The following is a 27,357-nucleotide window of genomic DNA, read 5'->3' on the forward strand; positions in this document are numbered from 1 at the left end:
CATCCACTCCCCCCCTACATCCACCACCCCCCCCCTACATCCACTCCCCCCCTACATCCACTCCCCCCCCTACATCCACTCCCCCCCCTACATCCACTCCCCCCCCCCCCCGACATTCACTTCCCCCTCCCCTAACATCCACTCCCCCCCCGCTACATCCACCCCCCCCCCCCGCTACATCCACTCCCCCCCCCACCCTACATCCACTCCCCCCCCCACCCTACATCCACTCCCCCCCCCACCCTACATCCACTCCCCCCCCCCACCCTACATCCACTCCCCCCCCCCACCCTACATCCACTCCCCCCCCCACCCTACATCCACTCCCCCCCCCCCACCCTACATCCACTCCCCCCCCCCACCCTACATCCACTCCCCCCACCCTACATCCACTCCCCCCACCCTACATCCACTCCCCCCACCCTACATCCACTCCCCCCACCCTACATCCACTCCCCCCACCCTACATCCACTCCCCCCACCCTACATCCACTCCCCCCACCCTACATCCACTCCCCCCACCCTCCATCCACTCCCCCCACCCTCCATCCACTCCCCCCACCCTCCATCCACTCCCCCCACCCTCCATCCACTCCCCCCACCCACATCCACTCTCCCCCCGCCCTGCATCCACTCTCCCCCCACCTACATCCACTCCCCCACCTACATCCCCTCTTCCCCCCCCCCCACATCCCCTCCCCCCCCCCCACATCCCCTCCCCCCCCCACATCCCCTCCCCCCCCCCACATCCCCTCCCCCCCCCCACATCCCCTCCCCCCCCCCCCACATCCCCTCCCCCCCCCCCCACATCCCCTCCCCCCCCCCCCACATCCCCTCCCCCCCCCCACATCCCCTCCCCCCCCCCACATCCCCTCCCCCCCCCCCCACATCCCCTCCCCCCCCCCCCACATCCCCTCCCCCCCCCCCCCCCACATCCCCTCCCCCCCCCCCCACATCCCCTCCCCCCCCCCCACATCCCCTCCCCCCCCCCACATCCCCTCCCCCCCCCCCCCACATCCACTCCCCCCCCCCACATCCACTTCCCCCCCCCCCCCCACATCCACTCCCCCCCCCCCCCCACATCCACTCCCCCCTCCCCCACATCCACTCCCCCCTCCCCCACATCCACTCCCCCCACCCACATCCACTCCCCCCACCCACATCCACTCCCCCCCCCCCCCATACACCCACCGCCCCCCCCCATACACCCACCGCCCCCCCATACACCCACCGCCCCCACATACACCCACCGCCCCCCCCATACACCCACCGCCCCCCCATACACCCACCGCCCCCCCCATACACCCACCGCCCCCCCCATACACCCACCGCCCCCCCCATACACCCACCGCCCCCCCCATACACCCACCGCCCCCCCCATACACCCACCGCCCCCCCCATACACCCACCGCCCCCCCCATACACCCACCGCTCCCCCATACACCCACCGCCCCCCCCATACACCCACCGCCCCCCCCATACACCCACCGCCCCCCCCATACACCCACCGCCCCCCCCATACACCCACCGCCCCCCCCATACACCCACCGCCCCCCCCATACACCCACCGCCCCCCCCATACACCCACCGCCCCCCCCATACACCCACCGCCCCCCCCATACACCCACCGCCCACCCCATACACCCACCGCCCCCCCCATACACCCACCGCCCCCCCCATACACCCACCGCCCCCCCATACACCCACCGCCCCCCCCATACACCCACCGCCCCCCCCCCCCATACACCCACCGCCCCCCCCCATACACCCACTGCCCCCCCCATACACCCACTGCCCCCCCCATACACCCACTGCCCCCCCATACACCCACTGCCCCCCCATACACCCACTGCCCCCCCATACACCCACTGCCCCCCCATACACCCACTGCCCCCCCATACACCCACTGCCCCCCCATACACCCACTGCCCCCCCATACACCCACTGCCCCCCCCATACACCCACTGCCCCCCCCATACACCCACTGCCCCCCCCATACACCCACTGCCCCCCCCATACACCCACTGCCCTCCCCATACACCCACTGCCCCCCCCATACACCCACTGCCCCCCCCATACACCCACTGCCCCCCCCATACACCCACTGCCCCCCCCATACACCCACTGCCCCCCCCATACACCCACTGCCCCCCCCATACACCCACTGCCCCCCCCATACACCCACTGCCCCCCCCCATACACCCACTGCCTCCCCCATACACCCACTGCCCCCCCATACACCCACTGCCCCCCCCATACACCCACTGCCCCCCCCATACACCCACTGCCCCCCCCATACACCCACTGCCCCCCCCATACACCCACTGCCCCCCCATACACCCACTGCCCCCCCCATACACCCACTGCCCCCCCCATACACCCACTGCCCCCCCCATACACCCACTGCCCCCCCATACACCCACTGCCCCCCCATACACCCACCGCCCCCCCCATACACCCACCCCCCCCCCATACACCCACCGCCCCCCCCATACACCCACCGCCCCCCCCATACACCCACCGCCCCCCCCATACACCCACTCCCCCCCCCCCCCCTTACACCCACTCCCCCCCCCCCATACATCCACTCCCCCCCCCCCCCCCCACATCCACTCCCCCCCCCCCCCCCTCCTCCATACACCCACTACCCTCCCATACACATTCGAAGCATGTTGGTTACCTTTTATTGATGGCCTATTACGATACTTGTACCCCCCCACCCCCCCCCCCCTGCTTTAGAGTCTGTTAAAATATCACAATGTGGCTCCTTAGCAAGATGGAGCCTCTTGCCTTGAATAGTGCACTTTAGATCAGGAAAACAGAATAAAACCACCAATCCTCAATTGAGAAAACTTTCTGCAGTGGTAAATTGTAAGGAAGATATTTTCAAAGAACCAAGCCATTTAGCTGTCATGTAGCTTCCAAAACAGAAGAAGGAACTTTTATTTATATCGCACTTTTCACGGCCTTAGTAGGTGCTTCATCGGTAGTGGATTACTTTCTGAATTATAGCCAACATCGTAATGTAGGGAAATGCGGCAGCGTAATTGTATGCAGCAAGGTCCCAAAAATCAGCAATGAGATGAATAGCCAGATCTCACCGTTTAAGTCGATCCTGGCTGAACTAACCCTCAACTCCATTTACCAATATGTGCTCTATGCCCCTTTGTACCCTTACCCAAGAAAAATCTATTTCTCAGTTTTGAAATTTTCAATAGACCCCCAGCCTCAACAGGTCTTTGGGGGAGAGAGTTCAAGACTTCCACTACCCTTTGTGTGAAGAAGTGCTTCCTGACATCACCCCTGAATAATTAGCAAATGAGCAATGATTAAAGGTCACATTGAGAACTGTGTACATTCAAGTTACTGCAACATGAAGGGCCATCCAGACATCAGAGGTAACGTGGAGGAGAGCAATAAGGCTGAACCTCGCAGGGGTAGAGTGTGTTGGCGGGGGCGAGGGGGGAGGGAATGCGGCACAGGGGTGGGGAAGGATTTTAAAGAGGTATAAGATAAATAGAGTAGAGAAAATGCTTTGATGGTCAGAAGGATGAGCAGGCAAATGATCTGTGATCCTACATTACAACAGTGACCACTTCAAAAGATTGGATAGGCTGGGTTTGTTTTCTTTGGAATAGAGGAGGCTGACGGGAGACCTTATTGAGGTGTATAAAATTATGAGGGGCCTAGATAGAGTGGATAGGAAGGACCTATTTCCCTTAGCAGAGGGGTCAACAATCAAGGGACATAGATTTAAAGTAATAGGAGGTTTCGAGAGAAAATTTCTTCACCCAGAGGGTGGTGGGGGTCTGGAACTCACTGCCTGAAAGTGTGGTAGAGGCAGAAACCCTCACCACATTTAACAAGTACCTGGATGTGCACTTGAAGAGCCGTAACCTACAGGGCTGCGGACCGAGAGCTGGAAGGTGGGATTCGGCTAGATAGCTTTGTCACTCGGGGCGGACACGATGGGTCGAAATGGCCTCCTTCCGTGCTGTAAATTTCTACGATTCTATACAAAAGCAAAATACCACAGATGCTGAAAATTTGAAATAAAAAGGTGACCTGCTGAGTATTTCCAGCATTTTTTGTTTTTACTTCAAAACTGCTTCATTGGCTGTGTAGCGCTTTGGGACGTCCTGAGGTTGAGAGAAAGACAACATAGAAATGCAAGTTTCTTTCTGTCTGTCTATATTTCTTCCCTGAAGTCTTTCTGTATTTCTTTCCTGTGTTTAAGTACTTCTTGATCCATAGGGTGACGAAGAGTTGGCATGGGTTGTCAGAAAGGATAAACTCAATGTGTCATCTTGCCAATTAATGATTTTGATTAAAAAGTCTACTTTCACTATTTTTAAATAAATGCGTTGCTGTCGAGAAATAGCGATGTCAGGGTTCGAGCTTGTCAGCTGCTGTGTTGCTGTTTTGGGGTTCGAGCTTGTCAGCTGCTGTGTTGCTGTTTTGGGGTTCGAGCTTGTCAGCTGCTGTGTTGCTGTTTTGGGGTTCGAGCTTGTCAGCTGCTGTGTTGCTGTTTTGGGGTTCGAGCTTGTCAGCTGCTGTGTTGCTGTTTTGGGGTTCGAGCTTGTCAGCTGCTGTGTTGCTGTTTTGGGGTTCGAGCTTGTCAGCTGCTGTGTTGCTGTTTTGGGGTTCGAGCTTGTCAGTTGCTGTTTTGGGGTTCGAGCTTGTCAGCTGCTGTGTTGCTGTTTTGGGGTTCGAGCTCGTCAGCTGCTGTGTTGCTGTTTTGGGGTTCGAGCTTGTCAGCTGCTGTGTTGCTGTTTTGGGGTTCGAGCTTGTCAGCTGCTGTGTTGCTGTTTTGGGGTTCGAGCTTGTCAGCTGCTGTGTTGCTGTTTTGGGGTTCGAGCTTGTCAGCTGCTGTGTTGCTGTTTTGGGGTTCGAGCTTGTCAGCTGCTGTGTTGCTGTTTTGGGGTTCGAGCTTGTCAGCTGCTGTGTTGCTGTTTTGGGGTTCGAGCTTGTCAGTTGCTGTTTTGGGGTTCGAGCTTGTCAGCTGCTGTGTTGCTGTTTTGGGGTTCGAGCTTGTCAGCTGCTGTGTTGCTGTTTTGGGGTTCGAGCTTGTCAGCTGCTGTGTTGCTGTTTTGGGGTTCGAGCTCGTCAGCTGCTGTGTTGCTGTTTTGGGGTTCGAGCTCGTCAGCTGCTGTGTTGCTGTTTTGGGGTTCGAGCTTGTCAGCTGCTGTGTTGCTGTTTTGGGGTTCGAGCTTGTCAGCTGCTGTGTTGCTGTTTTGGGGTTCGAGCTTGTCAGCTGCTGTGTTGCTGTTTTGGGGTTCGAGCTTGTCAGCTGCTGTGTTGCTGTTTTGGGGTTCGAGCTTGTCAGCTGCTGTGTTGCTGTTTTGGGGTTCGAGCTTGTCAGCTGCTGTGTTGCTGTTTTGGGGTTCGAGCTTGTCAGCTGCTGTGTTGCTGTTTTGGGGTTCGAGCTTGTCGGCTGCTGTGTTGCTGTTTTGGGGTTCGAGCTTGTCAGCTGCTGTGTTGCTGTTTTGGGGTTCGAGCTTGTCAGCTGCTGTGTTGCTGTTTTGGGGTTCGAGCTTGTCAGCTGCTGTGTTGCTGTTTTGGGGTTCGAGCTTGTCAGCTGCTGTGTTGCTGTTTTGGGGTTCGAGCTTGTCAGCTGCTGTGTTGCTGTTTTGGGGTTCGAGCTTGTCAGTTGCTGTTTTGGGGTTCGAGCTTGTCAGCTGCTGTGTTGCTGTTTTGGGGTTCGAGCTCGTCAGCTGCTGTGTTGCTGTTTTGGGGTTCGAGCTTGTCAGCTGCTGTGTTGCTGTTTTGGGGTTCGAGCTTGTCAGCTGCTGTGTTGCTGTTTTGGGGTTCGAGCTTGTCAGCTGCTGTGTTGCTGTTTTGGGGTTCGAGCTTGTCAGTTGCTGTTTTGGGGTTCGAGCTTGTCAGCTGCTGTGTTGCTGTTTTGGGGTTCGAGCTCGTCAGCTGCTGTGTTGCTGTTTTGGGGTTCGAGCTTGTCAGCTGCTGTGTTGCTGTTTTGGGGTTCGAGCTTGTCAGCTGCTGTGTTGCTGTTTTGGGGTTCGAGCTTGTCAGCTGCTGTGTTGCTGTTTTGGGGTTCGAGCTTGTCAGCTGCTGTGTTGCTGTTTTGGGGTTCGAGCTTGTCAGCTGCTGTGTTGCTGTTTTGGGGTTCGAGCTTGTCAGTTGCTGTTTTGGGGTTCGAGCTTGTCAGCTGCTGTGTTGCTGTTTTGGGGTTCGAGCTCGTCAGCTGCTGTGTTGCTGTTTTGGGGTTCGAGCTTGTCAGCTGCTGTGTTGCTGTTTTGGGGTTCGAGCTTGTCAGCTGCTGTGTTGCTGTTTTGGGGTTCGAGCTTGTCAGCTGCTGTGTTGCTGTTTTGGGGTTCGAGCTTGTCAGCTGCTGTGTTGCTGTTTTGGGGTTCGAGCTTGTCAGCTGCTGTGTTGCTGTTTTGGGGTTCGAGCTTGTCAGCTGCTGTGTTGCTGTTTTGGGGTTCGAGCTTGTCAGTTGCTGTTTTGGGGTTCGAGCTTGTCAGCTGCTGTGTTGCTGTTTTGGGGTTCGAGCTTGTCAGCTGCTGTGTTGCTGTTTTGGGGTTCGAGCTTGTCAGCTGCTGTGTTGCTGTTTTGGGGTTCGAGCTCGTCAGCTGCTGTGTTGCTGTTTTGGGGTTCGAGCTCGTCAGCTGCTGTGTTGCTGTTTTGGGGTTCGAGCTTGTCAGCTGCTGTGTTGCTGTTTTGGGGTTCGAGCTTGTCAGCTGCTGTGTTGCTGTTTTGGGGTTCGAGCTTGTCAGCTGCTGTGTTGCTGTTTTGGGGTTCGAGCTTGTCAGCTGCTGTGTTGCTGTTTTGGGGTTCGAGCTTGTCAGCTGCTGTGTTGCTGTTTTGGGGTTCGAGCTTGTCAGCTGCTGTGTTGCTGTTTTGGGGTTCTGTTGCTGGTGACGTGCGCATGATTTAACAGCTGTGGCCCATTGGAAATAAACCATTCATGGAGTGACTGATGACATGTATTATGAAGCTTTCAGAAACGTGAAGTACAATGACAAGGCCTGCAGCCTGAATGGTGTTATTTAGGTATTGTCTGTTGCAGCTGGATTACTTTAAATAGTCAGTTTTACTGGGATGCTTTTCAACTCATAATGTCGTTTACTGAAAGGGCATTTTTTTGGAAAATGTCAGGATTTACCGTGCCTGTTTTTAAATTTGTAGGTGACACAATTAGCATTGGTGATGTTCAATTTAAGCTGAAACAGCCTAAAAATCCTGAACTGGTTCCCTTGAAACACAGTAAGTAAAACTTTTCTCCTTTCAATTATTATCAATATTTTTCTGCTTATTATGCTAATAAATGATGAAGTATGGGAGGCTTTAAGAAGAATTGATTTCAATTAAAAATAACTATTACTAATTGTTAAGGAACCATTTTCCTCATGGGATTGTGAATAATGACTTTCGAAAAAAATTAATTCTTGATATGTGGGCATCGCTTGGAAAGATTGCCCATCCCTAATTGCCCTTGAGAAGGTGGTGGTGAGCTGTCTTCTTGAACCGCTGCAGTCCATGTGGTGAAGGTACTCCCACTGTGCTGTTGGGAAGGGAGTTCCAGGATTTTGACGCAGTGACGATGAAGGAACGACGATATATGTTCAAGTCAGGATGGTGTGTGACTTGGAGGGGAACTTGGAGGTGGTGGTGTTCCCATGTGCCTCCTATCCTTCGAGGTGGTGGGAATCTGTGAGCATGACTATGTTGGGCTGTAGCTTGACTAGTCTGTGGTACATCTCTCACAACTTTGGCACTAGTCCTCAGATGTTTGTGAAAGGGACTTTGCTTCACAACCCTGGACATGTGCCGCCTTATCCTGCTGCCCTAGCATATCAAAGCATTTTCTAAGTTCATTTTCTGTACTCCATTACATCTTGTATAATTGTCCAAGCTCCCCACCCCTGACAATTCTTTGGGGCTTAAGAGCCCTCACTTATCAAGTTAGTTTTCATAGCTCTTGTCTCTGAGGTTCAGCTTTGTTGCTCTCCTCTGCTGTCTGGATGATCTCTCACGTTGGGCTAACTTGAACTGTACACAGTGCCCTGAGTGCACAATGTATATACAGTTCTCAGCCTATTGCACAAAGTGGCCTTTGACTACAAGCCTCAATCCAAGTTGATAATCCACTGAATGAATCTCTATACTGGCTCCCCCGTCAGTGAAATAGACTGGCTCCCCCGTCAGTGAAATAGACTGGCTCCCCCGTCAGTGAAATAGACTGGCTCCCCCGTCAGTGAAATATACTGGCTCCCCCGTCAGTGAAATATACTGGCTCCCCCGTCAGTGAAATATACTGGCTCCCCCGTCAGTGAAATAGACCGGCTCGCCGTCAGTGAAATAGACCGGCTCGCCGTCAGTGAAATAGACCGGCTCCCCCGTCGGTGAAATAGACCGGCTCCCCCGTCGGTGAAATAGACCGGCTCCCCCGTCGGTGAAATAGACCGGCTCCCCCGTCGGTGAAATAGACCGGCTCCCCCGTCGGTGAAATAGACCGGCTCCCCCGTCGGTGAAATAGACCGGCTCCCCCGTCGGTGAAATAGACCGGCTCCCCCGTCGGTGAAATAGACCGGCTCCCCCGTCGGTGAAATATCATCATAGGCAGTTCCTCGAAGCGAGGATGACTTGCTTCCATGCCAAAAAGGGATGAGTTCACAGGTGTTTCCAGATCCCGAACTACATGTTGAAGGGTGGAAGATGACTGTGCGTGGATTCTTTTTAACGTGTGATGGCCCTGGCACACCAGCCACCACACAGGCTTGACAGAGCTAGGTCTGATTCAGTGGCAAGGGTTAACCAAGACAACTGGAGACTTGCTCTGCTGCACGGACCTAGTGCGCACACATATCGCAGTGTGGGCTGGCCCGTGCTGCCCCTGGGCCCTCGCCTCTTCTGGGCCCTGAACATGCCCCTCTCCTGGGCCCCGGTAACTTAACTCTACAATCTCTCGCCGCTCCTTCGCCCCTCCTGCTGTGCCTTCCCGCACTGCAATCAGTGACCTGGCTTTGCAGGGAAATACACTACCTTCCCGTTAGTGAAATAAATACTGGCTTGCCTTTGTTGAGTCCTGATTCGATGCTTCGGTTGCATCCGACTGGTCCGTCCAATTTGATTCTTTTCCTTTCTCACGATTTAATACAACTGAATGGCATGCCAGGCCACCTCGGCGGCCAGTTAAGACCCAACCACACTGGCGTGCGAGTAGGGTCGCATATAGGCCAGACCAAGTAAGGGCGGCAAGTTTCCTTCCCTCAAGGACATTAAGTGAATCAGCTGGATTTTTACAACAATCCGATGGCTTCATGGTCACTTTTACTGATACTAGCTCTTTATTTCCAGATTTAAAAAAAATCTGAATTCAAATTGTTTAGCATGTGCCCTGGTGGTTTTTGAACTTGCGTTCTCTGGATTATTAGTCGAGGTCTCCAGATTACCAGTTGCATAACCACGAGGTTGGCATACTTGTACTGGTCCATCGTGTCAGCTGTGGCTCAGTGGGTAGCACACTAGCCTCTGAGTCAGAGGGTTGTGGGTTCAAGTCCCACTCCAGGAACTTGAGCACATAAATCTAGGCTGACACTCCAATGCAGTGCCGAGGGAGTACTGCACTGTCGGAGGTGCCATCTTTCGGATGAGACGTTAAACCGAGGCCCCGTCTGCTCTCTCAGGTGGACGTAAAAGATCCTATGGCACTATTTCGAAAAAGAGTAGGGGAGTTATCTGTGGTGTACAGTATTTATGGCCAACCCATCACCAGCTTGTGTTCCTGCTCATGATCACTATTCCCCTGTTCATAATCACTATTCCCCTGTTCATAATCACTATTCCCCCCTCGGGACTCCCTCAAGTCACATAGCCGATACTTGTTATTCACCTTCACTTATGAAGAATGGTCACTGAGCTGAGCTACATGAAACTATACCTGAGCGAGAGTTACCACTTTCAGCATGCAGCAGGAAAATGAGAAAATTAAAAAGGAGTCACCTGGACCTACTTAGACTTTGATCTCTATTGCCTTCTGCTGGCAATAGGTTAACTTCCAAGTTATTTTAATCCTATCACATAACTTTTGGCCCATATAATCTAGTGGTTCAATGTCCACTGGCTCGATAACATTAGTGAACCATCAGGATACACAAATAAAAACTATGCAGTAAACCTAACCTTAAGACCAGCAGTCGCTAAAAGCCAAGTTTCTATTATCACAAAACAAGGCTGCTTGGATTATAAATGAACAAAATATTAACATTGGCAGCAGCTTAAATAATAAATGAATAGTTTTTCTATCAACACTGCACTAACAGACTGTGTTCTGTCGAAGACTGCAGACATCATTGGCAAAGGGAAAGCAAACAACAGTTGTGGGATTTCGATCATTGCCTGGTCAGATGACGTATGCAGAATGCCTTCCAAACAGGCTGGCACACAAGTAGCATGACATCATATGAGCAAAATATTACATTTCCAAAATAATCAAAATGTATCAATAACCTGTCCAATTTTATATTGTCATATAATCAACCTGCAATTATCAACTTAATGTTATTTTAGTAACATAATCAGTGTCACAGCCTAAAGTTAAGTGATGTGAAACCAGCATTCTGTACACATCACGCGGAAGGAATGCAGGGGTTGGTGGGGGAGTGAGGGGCAACACATTGTGGAGTTAAACAGAATGGTTTATTCGGGAATTTGGAAAGAGTGGAAATTCGGGGGAGTGGGGAAGATTAAAATCAATTTTTAAAAAAGTAAACATAGATAAGTGATATTTCACCAGCTGTTGGGTTGGTTAGTTTGGTCAGTTTGGTTGGTCAATTTTTCTCTTTGGCATTGGGATTCTAAACTAAATGTTTAAAACTTCAAATCTTAACTAATTGAATACATTAGAGATGGGCATGTGGTGTGGTTCTGCTGTTGCCTGTGAGAGCTGGTGGACCCCATTGAGGTCCATCGTGATCACATCTGCGGTAAGTGTCTTCAGCTTGAGGAACCTCGGCTCGCGTTGATGAATCCGAGCTGCAGACGCTACAGCACATCAGAGAGGGGGAGAGTTACCTGGACACCGCGATCCAGCAGGCAGTCACATCCCTTAGATGAATTAATTCAAATTTAGTCCGTGGTCAGGGACAGGAGGGTGTGACTACGAGTGAGGAAGGTATGGGGACCCAGGATGTAGTGATGGAGGAGCCTCGGCCCTTGCTCTTGTCCAACAGGTTCGAGGCTCTTACTCCCTGTGTGGACGAGAGCAGGGACTGCAGGGAGGATGATCAAACTGAGCACAGCACCGTGGTACAAGGGGCCATTCAAATGGGGGGAGTAAAAAGAAATATTGTAGTGGTAGGGGACAGTATCATTAGGGGGATAGATACAGTTCTCTGCAGCCGAGAGTGTGAGTCCCGAAGGCTGTGTTGCCTGCCCGGTGCCAGGGTTATGGACATCTCCTCTGGGCTGGAAAGGAACTTGGAGTGGGAGGGGGAAGATCCAGTTGTTGTGGTCCACGTGGGTACCAACAACATGGGTAGGACAAAGAAAGAGGTTCTGCTGAGAGAGTATGAGCAGCTAGAGGCCAAATTAAAAAGCAGAACCACAAAGGTAATAATCTCTGGATTACTACCCGAGCCACGAGCAAATCTGCATAGAGTAAATAAGATCAGAGAGTTAAACACGTGGCTCAAAGACTGGTGTGGGAGAAATGGGTTTTGGTTCCTGGGACACTGGCACCAGTACTGGGTTAAGAGAGAGATGTTCCGTTGGGACGGGCTCCACTTAGACCGTGCTGGGACTAGGGTCCTGGCCAATCAAATAACTCGGGCTGTAGAGAGGGCTTTTAACTAATTAGTGGGAGGGAGGGTCCAGGTGAACATAAATGTAAAAATTCAAAGAACAAGGAGAAGGCAGTAGATCAGGGTAGCACTGGGAGAAATGAAAACCAGAGCGTGCCAGGAAGGGACAGAGTGTATAAATATAAAGGTGAATCAGAAAGTGGGGTCAAAGCAGGAGAAGAAAATGGTAAAAAAACAAATGTTAAAACTCTTTATCTGAAGGCATGCTGCATTCGTAAAAGAATAGATGAGTTGACGGCACAAATAGATACAAATGGGTATGATCTGATAGCCATTACAGAGACGTGGTTGCAAGGTGACCAGGACTGGGAACTAAATATTCAGGGGTATTTGACAAGACGGAAGGACAGACAGAAAGGAAAAGGAGGTGGGGTAGCACTGTTAATAAAGGATGGGATCAGTGCGTTAGTGAGAAACGAGATTGGCTCAGAGGATCAAGATGTTGAATCAGTTTGGGTGAAGATAACGAATAATAAGGGGAAAAAGTCATTGGTGGGCATAGTCTATAGGCCCCTTAATAGTAGCTACACTGTTGGACGGAGTATAGATCAACAAATAATGGAGGCTTGTAAAAAAGGAACGGCAATAATCATGGGCGATTTTAACCTTCATATTGATTGGACAAAGCAAATTGGCCAGGGCAACCTTGAAAAAGAGTTCATAGAGTGTATCCAGGATAGTTTCCTTGAACAGTACGTTGCGGAACCAACCAGGGAGCAGGCTATCTTAGATCTGATAATGAGACCGGATTAATCAACGATCTCCTAGTAATGGATCCTCTAGGATTGAGTGACCCAACTATCGCATGGTTGAATTTCAAATTCAGCTGGATGGTGAGACAGTTGGATCTCAAACCAGGTTCCTAAGCTTAAACAAAGGAAACTACGAACGTATGCGGGCAGAGTTGGCTAAAGTGGACTGGGAAAATAGATTAAAGTGTGGGACGGTTGATGAGCAGTGGCAGACATTTAAGGAGATATTCCATAACTCTCAACAAAAATATGTTCCAATAAGAAGGAAAGACTGTAAGAGAAGGGATAACTATCCGTGGCTAACTACGGAAATAAGGGATGGTATCAAATTGAAAACAAGAGCATACAATGTGGCCAAGACTAATGAGAGGCCAGAGGATTGGGAAACTTTGAAAATCCAACAAAGAACGACTAAAAAAATAATAGAGGGAAGATAGATTATGAAAGCAAACTAGCACGAAATATAAAAACAGAAAGTAAGAGTTTCTACAGGTACATAAAAAGGAAAAGAGTGGCTAAAGTAAATGTTGGTCTCCTAGAGGATGAGACTGGGGAATTAATAATGGGAAACAGGGAAATGGCAGAGACTTTGAACAAATATTTTGTATCGGTCTTCACGATAGAAGACACTGAAAACATCCCAATAGTGGATAATCTATAGAGAGGGAGGAACTTAATACAATCACTATCACTATTGAAGTAGTACTCGGTAAAACAATGGGACTAAAGGCGGACAAGTCCCCTGGACCTGATAACTTGCGTCCTAGGGTCTTAAAAGAAGTGGCTGCAGAGATAGTGGATACATTGGTTGTGATCTACCAAAATTCCCTGGATTCTGGGAAGGTCCCAGCGGATTGGAAAACCGCAAATGTAAGGCCCCTATTTAAAAAAGGAAGCAGACAGAAAGCAGGAAACTATAGATCAATTAGGCTAACATCTGTCATTGGGAAAATGCTGGAATCCATTATTAAGGAAGCAGTAGCTGGACATTTGGAAAAGCACAATTCAATCAAGCAAAGTCAGCATGGTTTTATGAAAGGGAAATCATGTTTGACAAATTTGCTGGAGTTTTTTGAGGATGTAACGAGCAGGGTGGAAAAGGGGGAAACCAGTAGATGTGGTGTATTTGGATTTCCAGAAGGCATTCGATATGGTGCCACATAAAAGGTTACTGCGCAAGATAAAAGTTCACGAGCTTGGGGGTAATATATTAGCATGGATAGAGGATTGACTAACTAACAGAAAACAGAGAGTCGGGATAAATGAGTCATTTTCCGGTTGGCATACAGTAACTAGTGGTGTGCCGCAGGGATCAGTGCTGCGGCCCCAACTATTTACAATCTATTTTAATGACTTGGATGAAGGGACCGAGTGTAATGTAGTCAAGTTTGCTGATGATACAAAGATGGGTGGGTGAGCAAATTGTGAGGAGGACTCAAATAATCTGCAGAGGGATATAGCCAGGCTTAGTGAGTGGGAAAAAAAAATCAGGCAGATGGAGTATAATGTGGGAAAATGTGAGGTTATCCACTTTGGCAGAAAAAATAGAAAAGCAAATTATAATTTAAATGGAGAAAAATTGCAAAGTGCTGCAGTACAGAGGGACCTGGGGGTCCTTGTGCGTGAAACACATAAAGTTAGAATGCAGGTACAGCAAGTGATCAGGAAGGCTGTTAGATCTCTTAATTTCCAATGAAATACGAACTCCGATGGTAGTTTTAACTTTTTAATCTCGGCAGAGAGCAACAAACTGCTGGCTGATTGCCAGTTTCTTTGTCTTACTGAGACACATGGTCAAAATGGCTCTACTTTATACCTGGATCAATTTACAGAAAAGAACTCGCCGCCTTTGACCTTATTGGCTCAATTGAAAGTCTTTTAACGTTTTATTGGCTCGCTACCCAAGGTCTGAAAATGTCAAGTTGATTGATGAGTTAATGCAACATGCTGAGCAGCACGTAGTAGCTTTGACTTGGGGGTCTGTGAATTTTCAAAGCCTGTCTAAATGAGCCTGTTTGAATACTCTATCAATCCCCCCTTTGATTCTTTCACAAACTGAATCATAAAACTTCAGGTATCACTGGTTAAACACTCGACAAAATAATTTCATACATGTTAATAGAGTTTCCTTCCAAAATTTGTTGATGTGTTTCGCCACATGTCCGGATTAGTAGCTTCCACACAAATTTACACCAACCCGAGTTCCATCGTGGCCACAATGGAAGTCTGATTTTAATAGGTTAATTAACCTTATTCCAATTTAATCCAAATCAATATCTTAGTTCAACCAGTAAACATCCTTTCCTTAAGCATAACATACCCCTGTGCCACGTACAGACGGTCTGCTGGGACCTGCAAGGTGTCTCACATGCGGGACAGCAGCTACAGCCGCCTGGTTGCAACAACATTTAATCAACATAAACAAACAATATAAAAGTAAAACAATTACAACAAATAGAATTAAAACTTCCACCAATGAAGTTCCTATTGAACCTAGCCATTCAGTGGCTCCACTCCACAAAGTGAATGATGGGGGTTGCTTAAGTTTTTCTACCTCCTTTTGGATATGCTCCGCTAAGTGGGTAATTTCTTCAGAGCTATCTGGGATATATGTGCAACACTCAGTTCCGAGTCGGGCGCAAGTACCTCCCTTTTCAGCCAGGATGTAATCAAGGGCCAGTCTATTCTGTAGGGCTACTGTGCGGATTGCCACCATTTCTGCATTGATTTTAACTAGGGCCTCTGAGGTATCATTGGCTACTCGTTCCACAACGGATGCCATGTTAATGGATTCCCTTGCCAGTTTGGCGGTCCCATACCCAGGGATCAGAATGGCAAAGAACCTCTCTGTTTCTGTGATAGCTCTCTTAGGACGGTGTAAATGTTCCAACAGTGACTTTATATGATACATATAAGGCACAATGTAGGCTAAATAGCAGGATCCCATCCAATTCTGGGGCAGCCAAGGGTAGGCCTTGTGGCCACACACCCAATAGGTGCCATTATATGCAATGAATGTTAGCTGTTTCTTTGTCAGCAACACTTCGGGGCCTGTTTTATTCAGAATCCCCGTTAGGTTAAAAATTTCCACATCGGCCCAGTTTGGACGGTTCCGTGGCTTAATTATATTACAATTCCGGGAGCAGTTACTATACCCCATATTTTGGCCTCAGACAGACCGATTCCCCCGGTCTTCCTATCCCTGTTGTATTAGTGATAACAAAAAATGGGGGCCGTTTGGAATTATTGTACCACGGTTGGTATCCCCCTTCAAAGGTAGTCAGATTGTAACCTGCTGACTTCCATTTACGTGCCCAGTTTTCCGTATCCTGAAACGCATTGCCTGTTTTATTTTGATTAATTATCCACTCAGCCATTTCCGAGATATTCAAGGGAACTGGCCTCAAGGGAATCCCTCCCTTTGAGTGAATAGGAATATGCGTACACATCCAACAACTAGAAATGTTACCTTGTTTGGCATAAATGTATGACATATAAAAAGGTATTTACATGTAATTCCCTTGCTACCCTACTATTTCCCTTTGGTGCAGAAGGTCGGCTAGTAAGAAGTAGGCCTATGCCGAGAATACCTACAATCAATAATACAGTACATTTATACATTTTCGCAAAAAGTAATTGTCCTTATTAGATTTCAGCTTCAGTTACGGGTGCTCGTTTAACGTGTGAGGCGTGGATCCAGGCTTTCCTTCCTTGGACTTTAACAACTGCCTGGGTGGTCAATAACACTTGATAAGGTCCCTCCCACTTGGCACCCAAAGGTTCTTTGTGCAACTTTTTCACATACACCCAGACTCCCAGGATGATGTCGTGTCCTCCTTCGGGTGGATTACCCCAAGCTGCCGATACCTGTCGGGAAACAGAACTAATAGCATTGGTTAAGTTCTGACAGTATGATAAAGTGTCACTCATTAAGTGAACATCAGCTTTCCGTAAATCGATAGTTCCTGGCAGCGACATGGGTCTTCCTGTTATAATTTCAAATGGGCTTAGACCTGTAGTTCTGTTCGGGGTTGCCCTAATGCTACATAGCACTATTGGTAGTGCCTGGGGCCATGGTGTTCGTTCAATTCTTCTTTCTTCAAAGTTCTAATTGACCATGTCACCCGACCATCCTCAAAATGCAACGATGAATCTACTTGGATTAGAACGTCCATTCCCAAAAGGGGGTGATCTACTGGGCCTATCCAGACCGGCGTGGTTAGTTCATGTGGACCCAGCCCTATAAGTACCGGTGTCCTTTTAATTTCCATTTTATGGCCTCCAACTCCATAAGCTGTACGTGCCCTACCATCCAACGGCAAAAAGTCTCCATATTGTAGGGGTAAGCATGTTAATTCCGCCCCTGTGTCTAAAAGTCAGTCCACATCCTTATTGCCCACCCTCACAGTTATATATAGCCCATCTCCCCTTTGTTGTATTAGTGCGAGGAGGGGGGCCAGGGTGGGCTCTAATCGTTTTTTGCTATCCCAAGTAACTCCTTCTGTTGTTGTATTGTCAGTCGCTTAAATGCTTCTATGAGGTCGTTATCTTGTGACAAGCCTGGCTTGTTGGTTGAATTGTATCCCTGGCTGCGTCCTCTTCCCCGGCCACGACCTTTCTGTTTTGCCCTGCACGTCTTGGCCCAGTGACCTTCTTTCCCACAATAATGACATTTTCCGGGTAATTTTCCTAATGACTGTTCATCGGAATCCTGGGATTTCCATACCATAGCCTGTACAGCTCGGACTTTAGCTCCCATATCCCGATCTAATTGGTTACATCGATCCACCAATGCTGCAAAGGTAGTTCCTCTACCTTCCCAGTCCGGTAACACTACCTTAAGCATTTTGGACAGTTCTGGCTTTAGACCTGCTGCTTTCAGGGGTCCAAACGCTTGTTCATCCATTTCCTCATCCGTATTATTCATACCCAAATGTTCTAGCCACGTGCATCTAAACCGCTCGTCATACTCCAGGACCTCCTCTGTTCCTTTCTGTTGGCAGGCTGCAATTTTTCCCCAGTCTGTCTTAGCTGGACTGAAGGCTTTCAGCCAGTGTTTAATCGCCTCCCATCCTGCGTCTAATTCTTGCTCATTCTGCCCCAAAGCTTCATCTACCTTGTCGTACAATTTTCTTCCCTGTGTTTTTGGCACCATTATGGTCAAAATTTGCACTCCGTCCCAGGGATGAAGTTGATATATATTTCTTAAGCGGTCCAATTGGTCCCACGTTTTTACTCCCCCTTTCTTTGGATTGGGCAATTCCTTCGACCATTTATCAATTTTCTCTGGGTCTGCCGGAGCATAGAAACATAGAAACATAGAAAATAGGTGCAGGAGCAGGCCATTCAGCCCTTCTAGCCTGCACCGCCATTCAAAGGGTTCATGGCTGAACATGAAACTTCAGTACCCCCTTCCTGCTTTCTCGCCATACCCCTTGATCCCCCGAGTAGGAAGGACTTCATCTAACTCCCTTTTGAATATATTTAGTGAATTGGCCTCAACTACTTTCTGTGGTAGAGAATTCCACAGGTTCACCACTCTCTGGGTGAAGAAGTTTCTCCTCATCTCGGTCCTAAATGGCTTACCCCTTATCCTTAGACTGTGACCCCTGGTTCTGGACTTCCCCAACATTGGGAACATTCTTCCTGCATCTAACCTGTCTAAACCCGTCAGAATTTTAAACGTTTCTATGAGGTCCCCTCTCCCTCTTCTGAACTCCAGTGAATACAAGCCCAGTTGATCCAGTCTTTCTTGATAGGTCAGTCCCACCATCCCAGGAATCAGTCTGGTGAATCTTCGCTGCACTCCCTCAATAGCAAGAATGTCCTTCCTCAAGTTAGGAGACCAAAACTGTACACAATACTCCAGGTGTGGCCTCACCAAGGCCCTGTACAACTGTAGCAACACCTCCATGCCCCTGTACTCAAATCCCCTCGCTATGAAGGCCAACATGCCATTTGCTTTCTTAACCGCCTGCTGTACCTGCATGCCAACCTTCAATGACTGATGTACCATGACACCCAGGTCTCGTTGCACCTTCCCTTTTCCTAATCTGTCACCATTCAGATAATAGTCTGTCTCTCTGTTTTTACCACCAAAGTGGATAACCTCACATTTATCCACATTATACTTCATCTGCCCTGCATTTGCCCACTCACCTAACCTATCCAAGTCACTCTGCAGCCTCATAGCATCCTCCTCGCAGCTCACACTGCCACCCAACTTAGTGTCATCCGCAAATTTGGAGATACTACATTTAATCCCCTCGTCTAAATCATTAATGTACAATGTAAACAGCTGGGGCCCCAGCACAGAACCTTGCGGTACCCCACTAGTCACTGCCTGCCATTCTGAAAAGTACCCATTTACTCCTACTCTTTGCTTCCTGTCTGACAACCAGTTCTCAATCCACGTCAGCACACTACCCCCAATCCCATGTGCTTTAACTTTGCACATTAATCTCTTGTGTGGGACCTTGTCGAAAGCCTTCTGAAAGTCTAAATATATCACATCAACTGGTTCTCCTTTGTCCACTTTACTGGAAACATCCTCAAAAAATTCCAGAAGATTTGTCAAGCATGATTTCCCTTTCACAAATCCATGCTGACTTGGACCTATCATGTCACCATTTTCCAAATGCGCTGCTATGACATCCTTAATAATTGATTCCATCATTTTACCCACTACCGATGTCAGGCTGACCGGTCTATAATTCCCTGTTTTCTCTCTCCCTCCTTTTTTAAAAAGTGGGGTTACATTGGCTACCCTCCACTCGATAGGAACTGATTCAGAGTCAATGGAATGTTGGAAAATGACTGTCAATGCATCCACTATTTCCAAGGCCACCTCCTTAAGTACTCTGGGATGCAGTCCATCAGGCCCTGGGGATTTATCGGCCTTCAATCCCATCAATTTCCCCAACACAATTTCCCGACTAATAAAGATTTCCCTCAGTTCCTCCTCCTTACTAGACCCTCTGACCACTTTTATATCCGGAAGGTTGTTTGTGTCCTCCTTCGTGAATACTGAACCAAAGTACTTGTTCAATTGGTCTGCCATTTCTTTGTTCCCCGTTATGACTTCCCCTGATTCTGACTGCAGGGGACCTACGTTTGTCTTTACTAACCTTTTTCTCTTTACATACCTATAGACACTTTTGCAATCTGCCTTAATGTTCCCTGCAAGCTTCTTCTCGTACTCCATTTTCCCTGCCCTAATCAAACCCTTTGTCCTCCTCTGCTGAGTTCTAAATTTCTCCCAGTCCCCAGGTTCGCTGCTATTTCTGGCCAATTTGTATGCCACTTCCTTGGCTTTAATACTATCCCTGATTTCCCTTGATAGCCACGGTTGAGCCACCTTCCCTTTTTTATTTTTACGCCAGACAGGAATGTACAATTGTTGAAAGTTCATCCATGCGGTCTCTAAATGTCTGCCATTGCCCATCCACAGTCAACCCCTTAAGTATCATTCGGCAATCTATCCTAGCCAATTCACGCCTCATACCTTCAAAGTTAGCCGCCTTTAAGTTCTGGACCATGGTCTCTGAATTAACTCTTTCATTCTCCATCCTAATGCAGAATTCCACCATATTATGGTCACTCTTCCCCAAGGGGCCTCGCACAACAAGATTGCTAATTAATCCTCTCTCATTACACAACACCCAGTCTAAGATGGCCTCCCCCCTAGTTGGTTCCTTGACATATTGGTCGAGAAAACCATCCCTTATGCACTCCAGGAAATCCTCCTCCACTGTATTGCTTCCAGTTTGGTTAGCCCAATCTATGTGCATATTAAAGTCACCCATTATAAACGCTGCACCTTTATTGCATGCACCCCTAATTTCCTGTTTGATGCCCTCCCCAACATCACTACTACTGTTTGGAGGTCTGTACACAACTCCCAATAACGTTTTTTGCCCTTTGGTGTTCTGCAGTTCTACCCATATAGATTCCACATCATCCAAGCTAATGTCCTTCTTAACTATTGCATTAATCTCCTCCTTGACCAGCAATGCTACCCCACCTCCTTTTCCTTTTATTCTATCCTTCCTGAATGTTGAATACCCCTGGATGTTGAGTTCCCAGCCCTGATCATCCTGGAGCCACGTCTCTGTAATCCTAATCACATCATATTTGTTAACATCTATTTGCACAGTTAATTCATCCACCTTATTACGGATACTCCTTGCATTAAGACACAAAGCCTTCAGGCTTGTTTTTTTAACACCCTTTGTCCTTTTAGAATTTTGCTGTACAGTGGCCCTTTTTGTTCTTTGCCTTGGGTGTCTCTGCCCTCCACTTTTCCTCATCTCCTTTCTGTCTAAGTACTCTCTGCATACACCCTTCTCTTTGTTTTTTTGGTTCCGCCCTCATCCGCAGTCTCTTCTGATTTGACTACAACTCGTCTTTTTTTAAACGGGGCAAAGCGCACCCCTAATTCTTCATCATCCTCCGACACTGTATTGTCGGAGGATTCAGAAACCGTAACTATTCCTCGGTCGTGTCTTCAGGTTTGCGCTTTTAATTTATCCAAACATGAGTACCCTGGCCAATACATTTTCCTTTTCCTATTACTGTCTCTTGACCTAATAATTTTTTCCATTCTTTAATTTCACCTTTAAGATCTTTAACTTCCGCTTCCAGCTTTTCAAGTTCAAGCTTTTTTTGTCGCAGCTGTGCACAAACTGCTTGCAATTGATCCTTTGTACTGGCCAGTTCTCGATCATGTTGGGAACGCATTGTAATTTCATTCCGGTTTCGAATCTGGCCCATAACCGCTAGGGACCATCTAGTTCGCTCTTTATTTTTCATACGGGTCGTTTTTCCCCAGACCCTTTTAATCTTGTCCAAGGACCATTGTCCTTTGGAGGTTCCGTACTTTTGTTCGATCTTAATACAGCTTTTAGATAAGTTGAATTGTTGCTCTATGTATTCTTTCAACTGTTCGAGAATTAAATCTAGTGAAACTTGAGGTCGTGCCGGCCCACCTTTAACAGTTGTAGGCAATTCTTTGTTCTTGTCTCCTGCTGCCATTTCTTTACTGGGGTCTCGAGTCGTAGGCCTGCTAGCCGATCAATAGGTCGGTGATTAATTAACTAACACACCGCCGAAGTTTAGACGTCTATGGGACCTCGAGCCGACTACCAACCGGAGGGTTTGCAAACCGGAGGCTTTCGGAATCGCGTAGAAGGAGAGGCGAATTTAGACTTTTGACCGAGGACTTTTTTTAAAAAAGAGGCGTCCTTACCTCTATATGTAGGTCCGATGTCCAAAATTCAGTTTCTTTCCTCAGCGACCCTGCTTGCAGCGCCAAAATTGTTAGATCTCTTAATTTCCAATGAAATACGAACTCCGATGGTAGTTTTAACTTTTTAATCTCGGCAGAGAGCAACAAACTGCTGGCTGATTGCCAGTTTCTTTGTCTTACTGAGACTCATGGTCAAAATGGCTGTACTTTATACCTGGATCAATTTACAGAAAATAACTCGCCTTCTTTGACCTTATTGACTCAATTGAAAGTCTTTTAACGTTTTATTGGCTCGCTACCCAAGGTCCGAAAATGTCAAGTTGATTGATGAGTTAATGCAACACGCTGAGCAGCACGTAGTAGCTTTGACTTGGGGGTCTGTGAATTTTCAAAGCCTGTCTAAATGAGCCTGTTTGAATACTCTATCAAAGGCCAATGGAATGTTGGCCTTTATTGCAAGGGAGTTAGAGTATAAAAGCAGAGAAGTCCTGCTACAACTGTACAGGGTATAGGTGAGGCCACAACTAGAGTACTGTGTACAATTTTAGTCTCCGTATTTAAGGAAGGATATACTTGCATTGGAGACTGTTCAGAGAAAGTTCATTAGGTTGAGTCCGGAGCTGAGGGGGTTCCCTTCTGAAGAAAGGTTGAGTAGCTTGGGCCTATACTCATTGGAGTTCAGAAGAATGAGAGGTGATAGTATCGAAACATATAAGATAATGAGGGGGCTCGACAAGGTCGATGCAGAGAGGATATTTCCACTTATAGGGGAAACTAAAACTAGGGGACGTGGTCTCAGAATAAGGGGTCGCCCATTTAAAACTGAGATGAAGAGGCATTTCTTCTCTGAGCATTGTAAATCTGTGGAATTCTCTGCCCCAGAGAGCTGTGGAGGCTGGGTCATTGAATATATTTAAGGTGGAGATAGACAGATTTTTGAGCGATAAGGGAATAAAGGGTTGTGGGGAGCGGGCAGGGAAGTGGAGCTGAGTCCATGATCAGATCAGCCATGATCGTATTAAATGGTGGAGCAGGCTCGAGGGGCCAAATGGCCGACTCCTGCTCCTATTTCTTATGTTCTTATTACACCCTGTTACCTAGATAAACCTTTGCCTTGTCAGTCTGGACCATTTTGTGAACCAATTAGTTCTTTATGGTCACAATATAGATTACAACGTGTTGAAAGATAAAACGTCTTAATACAACAACCACTTGCACCTTTAATGTAGCAAAACATCCCGAGGTGCTTCACAGGAGTGCTGATTCCAAGCCACATCATTACACGTATTGGAGAGAGAAAAAAATGCAGGGATCATGGAGAAAGAGCGGGCGAGTGGGACGAACTGGATTGCTCTTTGGAAGAGCCTCTTGCAGACTTGAATGGCCTTCTGAGCTGTACTATTCTACGATGCTGTAATTTTATATGGTGATATTAGGACAGGGGCTTGGTCACAGAGGTCGGTTTGAAGGAGCGTCTTAAAGGAGGAAAGAGATTGAGTGGCGGAGAGGTTTAGGGAGAGAGTTCGAGAGCTTCGGGCAGCACATTTATATAGCATCTTTAATGCAGGAAAATGTCACAAGGCCTTTCACAGACATAGCCAGACAAAGACTGACACCTAAGAAAAACACACAGGGCTCAAATTTCCCCAGGAGTTGTCCTTTTTTTGGCGCAAGTAGTTTTTTTGGGAGTAACTTAAAAATCGCAAATTTCCCCATTTAACTTGCTCCAGTGTAAGTCAGTTAATTAGTTTTTTTTTAAGTTTAGTTTTTTTTCTCCAAAAGGGGGCGTGACCAGCCACTTACGCCTGTTTTGGCCATAGACGCAAATTTGACCAGCTGAAAGTTACTCCAAATTAACTTAGGCCAATGTATCTGGCCACTTTTGTAGGCACAGAAAAACCTTACCTACATATAAGAAATCAGCGCAGGTAGCCAGGGATAGGGACGGGGTGGGGCGGGGAAGGTGAGTTCGAGAATTCCAAAGCTCTAAACACCTTCACAACATCAGCACAACAGCTGCACAACGTCATCAAAAATAAATGAAAGATAAATCAGCTACTGAAAATAGAGCAATCCTGCCTTGCCGACTGCAGAACGAAGCGGCTAGCCCTCCCGCCAGGGCTAGGGGCGGCAGGCACGCATGACTGTAGGGGTGAGGGATTTTTACTTTTTACAGTTGGCCCTAATATTGCTTGGTTCTAATGGAGGATGATTCAGTTTTGATGCAAAATATCTTTTATTGTGAATTTTACAGTGCACTTCACCGCTACAAACAACAGCAGGAAAGAAAGTCTGCACCCATCCCTCACCCACATCTCGGGGAAAGTGCATTTCCTTATAGGGTCGGTGATGGTGGTGGGGGGGTTGAGGGCCCGGCTTGGGTCTGACCGGTGGCTGGTGCATGGAGTAAAGTGGGAGTGAAATTTGAGTCTCCGATCTTTGTGCCCTTATTGCAGAAGCTAGCTCCCTCATGGCATTTGCCATCATCTGTACACCCTCTGAAATGCCCACCCTGACTTCCCGTCTCAGTGCAGAGATTTTACCTGATCGTGTGGCGACCTCATCACGCACCCCACTGACGGCTGCCACGAGTGATCTTATGAAGACATTGGTCTCCTCACCCAATGAAAAAACCTGATACACTTCTGCTGAGGGCTGTCTCTCAGGAGAGACTGGTTGGCTTTTCCTTCCCTTCGCCATGGGTCTACAAAGTGGCACCCCTCCAGTGCGCAGGCTGGGACGGTGGGCTGCTGGGTGTCCCAAGATCCATTTCCAAATCGCCACGCGGACCCGCGACCTCGGAAGGTGTGAACCCATGGAATGTTGCCGAGGAGCTAATGGAGGGTTCTGGCTGTGTGATGTCTGTGATATGTCCTGATCGATATCGCGGTCAGCATTCTCCTGCGCGCACATTTCCATGGACCCCTCCTCCCCCACCCGCCTTTGTCTGGAGCGCACGCATCAGGATCCTCAGGATCTTGAGGAGTGTCGTTGTCTTCTGCAAAAGACATCAGAACAGTCAAATAGTTAGCAGCACAGGAGGAGGGGGGCAGGATGGGTGGCATGAATAGTCTCGCGCGTAGCAGGCCAGTCAGCAGGTTGATTTGAAGGGCCACTATGCATTTTAATGACTCACCCTCACCCTCGTGTGTGGGTCCAGCTTGCGCAGAGCTGATTCTTTTTCTGCCAGTGCGAGTCAGCAAGGCAGCAACCCTCTGTTCCAGGGCTATCAGTTGGTGCAGATTTGGTGGACCTCTTCCTGTTCTAATTCTCTCCCTCTTGTGGGCCAATTTTTTCTGCAAAGGTGAAAATATAAAATGTCAGACATGGTGCGCTTCTGATGGGTGGGACACATACAGATGCTCACATTTTCCATTGCAATTCCATTTAAAGATGAAGATATTACTTACACTCACTACTTGACCAACGTCCTGCCATTTCTTCTTGCACTGGCTTCCAGATCTTGCGGTGTTGACCCCAGCGGAGAATTCTTCGGCAACGAGTTTCCATCTTTTCCTCATTTCCTTGGGGGAGACCTTTGACCGACCACTCTTGCTAATATCCTGCTCCAGCCATTTCTCCTCAATAACCGTTACTAATTTCTCCACTTCCTCATGGAGGAAATTCTTGCTTCTTCTTGCACGCTCTTGCGCCATTCGTGAATTGGACTCCCACTCAGGTAATGTTCAAAGATCACACTTACACCTCTCTTACACCTATGCAGCACTCCTTTCCACTCCCTCAGACCTTACCTTTATATATGCTCCATTACCAATGATTCTGAGGACGCTCTCCCTTTAATTGTCCGATTGCCAAGCTTCCTGTTACACTGCATGCGCGCAGACTGAACCGCCCATTGCGCATGCGCGCACACTCAAAGGGTCATGTGTGCCCCTGCCGGCACTGCACGACAAGCTGGTCCCAAGTTCCGCCCCCCCCCCCCCCCGCCAGCCGCGCTGAGCAAGCGCAGCCGAAGCTCTGCCCCGCCCCCCACGCCAGATTCTGCTGCGCGTCGACGATGGATCCAGACAACGAGGGAGCGGCCAAATTACGAAGTAGATTTTTGGCACTTTTTTTCCCTCCAGGAAGTCGGCGCACCACATCGAGATACGCTGCTCTAAGTGGCTGGGGAAATTTGGGGCCTACGTCACCAAATAGGATATATTGGGAGAGGGGACGAAAAGCTTAATCAAAGAGCGGTGTTCAAAATGATGCAGGGTTTTGATAGAATAAATAAGGAGGAACTGTGTCCACTGGATGGGTCAGTAACCAGAGGACACAGCTTTAAGTTAATTGGCAAAAGAAGCAAAGGGAGATTTATTTTACGCAGCAAGTTATGATTATCTGGTATGCCTGGAATGATTCTATGAAATATGTTCTAGAAATTCTCTGCTTTTACTACACAAGCTGTTCTGTTTCTCCCAATCTATGTAAAATTAACATCGCCCCATTTCAGTGAACAGGAACAAAAGCTGGGGATGGGTTCGGAATAGTGATTGTGAGCAGGAACAAAAGCTGGGGATGGGTTGGGAATAATGATTGTGAGCAGGAACACAAGCTGGGGATGGGTTGGGAATAGTGATTGTGAGCAGGATCACAAGCTGGGGATGGGTTGGGACTAGTGATTGTGAGCAGGAACACAAGCTGGGGATGGGTTGGGAATAGTGATTGTGAACAGGAACACAAGCTGGGAATGGGTTGGGAATAGTGATTGTGAACAGGAACACAAGCTTGGGGATGGGTTGGGAATAGTGATTGTGAGCAAGAACACAAGCTGGGGATGGGTTGGGAATAGTGATCGTGAACAGGAACAAAAGCTGGGGATGGGTTGGGATTAGTGATTGTGAGCAGGAACACAAGCTGAGGATGGGTTGGGAATAGTGATTGTGAACAAGAACACAAGCTGGGGATGGGTTGGGAATAGTGATTGTGAGCAGGAACACACGCTGGGGATGGGTTGGGAATAGTGATTGTGAACAGGAATAGAGGATAATAGTACCACTAAATCAGCAGCGGGCAAGGATTCAACTTGTACTTTTCCCTGTATGTGTGGCTTGGTGCCACATCGCCTGACGCATTTGTTCACCAGGCTACCAGGAAAGCAAGCGACCCATTTTTTCTGTTTCCTCCCACATGAGTTTTCAGATTTGGGGACGGGATGTATATCACGATAGTGTCTGCTCATATGTGTCAATTCAATAACAAGCAGACAAACTTCATAAGCAAATCCCACATGATCAGAGGCTGAGCATTATTTTGAAAGGGAGTGCATAGAAACATAGAAAATAGGTGCAGGAGTAGGCCATTCGGCCCTTCTAGCCTGCACCACCATTCAATGAGTTCATGGCTGAACATGCAACTTCAGTACCCCATTCCTGCTTTCTCACCATACCCCTTGATTCCCCTAGTAGTAAGGACTTCATCTAACTCCTTTTTGAATATATTTAGTGAATTGGCCTCAACAACTTTCTGTGGTAGAGAATTCCACAGGTTCATCACTCTCTGGGTGAAGAAATTTCTCCTCATCTCGGTCCTA

The 27,357-nt window shown here is 48.3% G+C and overlaps 1 protein-coding gene across 2 annotated transcripts in view; it reads left to right on the forward strand.

The window, feature by feature from the left end:
* The window catches only part of vwa8 (von Willebrand factor A domain containing 8), a 463,584-nt gene that overhangs the window by 1,340 nt on the left and 434,887 nt on the right, over window positions 1–27,357 (forward strand). For both annotated transcript variants that reach the window (XR_011595909.1, XM_070894160.1), the window contains exon 2: window positions 7,147–7,224. Coding sequence is in view for 1 of the 2 variants with exons in the window: in XM_070894160.1 (XP_070750261.1) it covers window positions 7,147–7,224 (78 nt within the window). In the remaining variant the exon portion in view is untranslated. The remainder of the gene's footprint in view (window positions 1–7,146; window positions 7,225–27,357) is intronic.

This window comes from Pristiophorus japonicus, chromosome 11, assembly GCF_044704955.1.
Source record: "Pristiophorus japonicus isolate sPriJap1 chromosome 11, sPriJap1.hap1, whole genome shotgun sequence".
NCBI classification, from domain to species: domain Eukaryota; kingdom Metazoa; phylum Chordata; class Chondrichthyes; family Pristiophoridae; genus Pristiophorus; species Pristiophorus japonicus.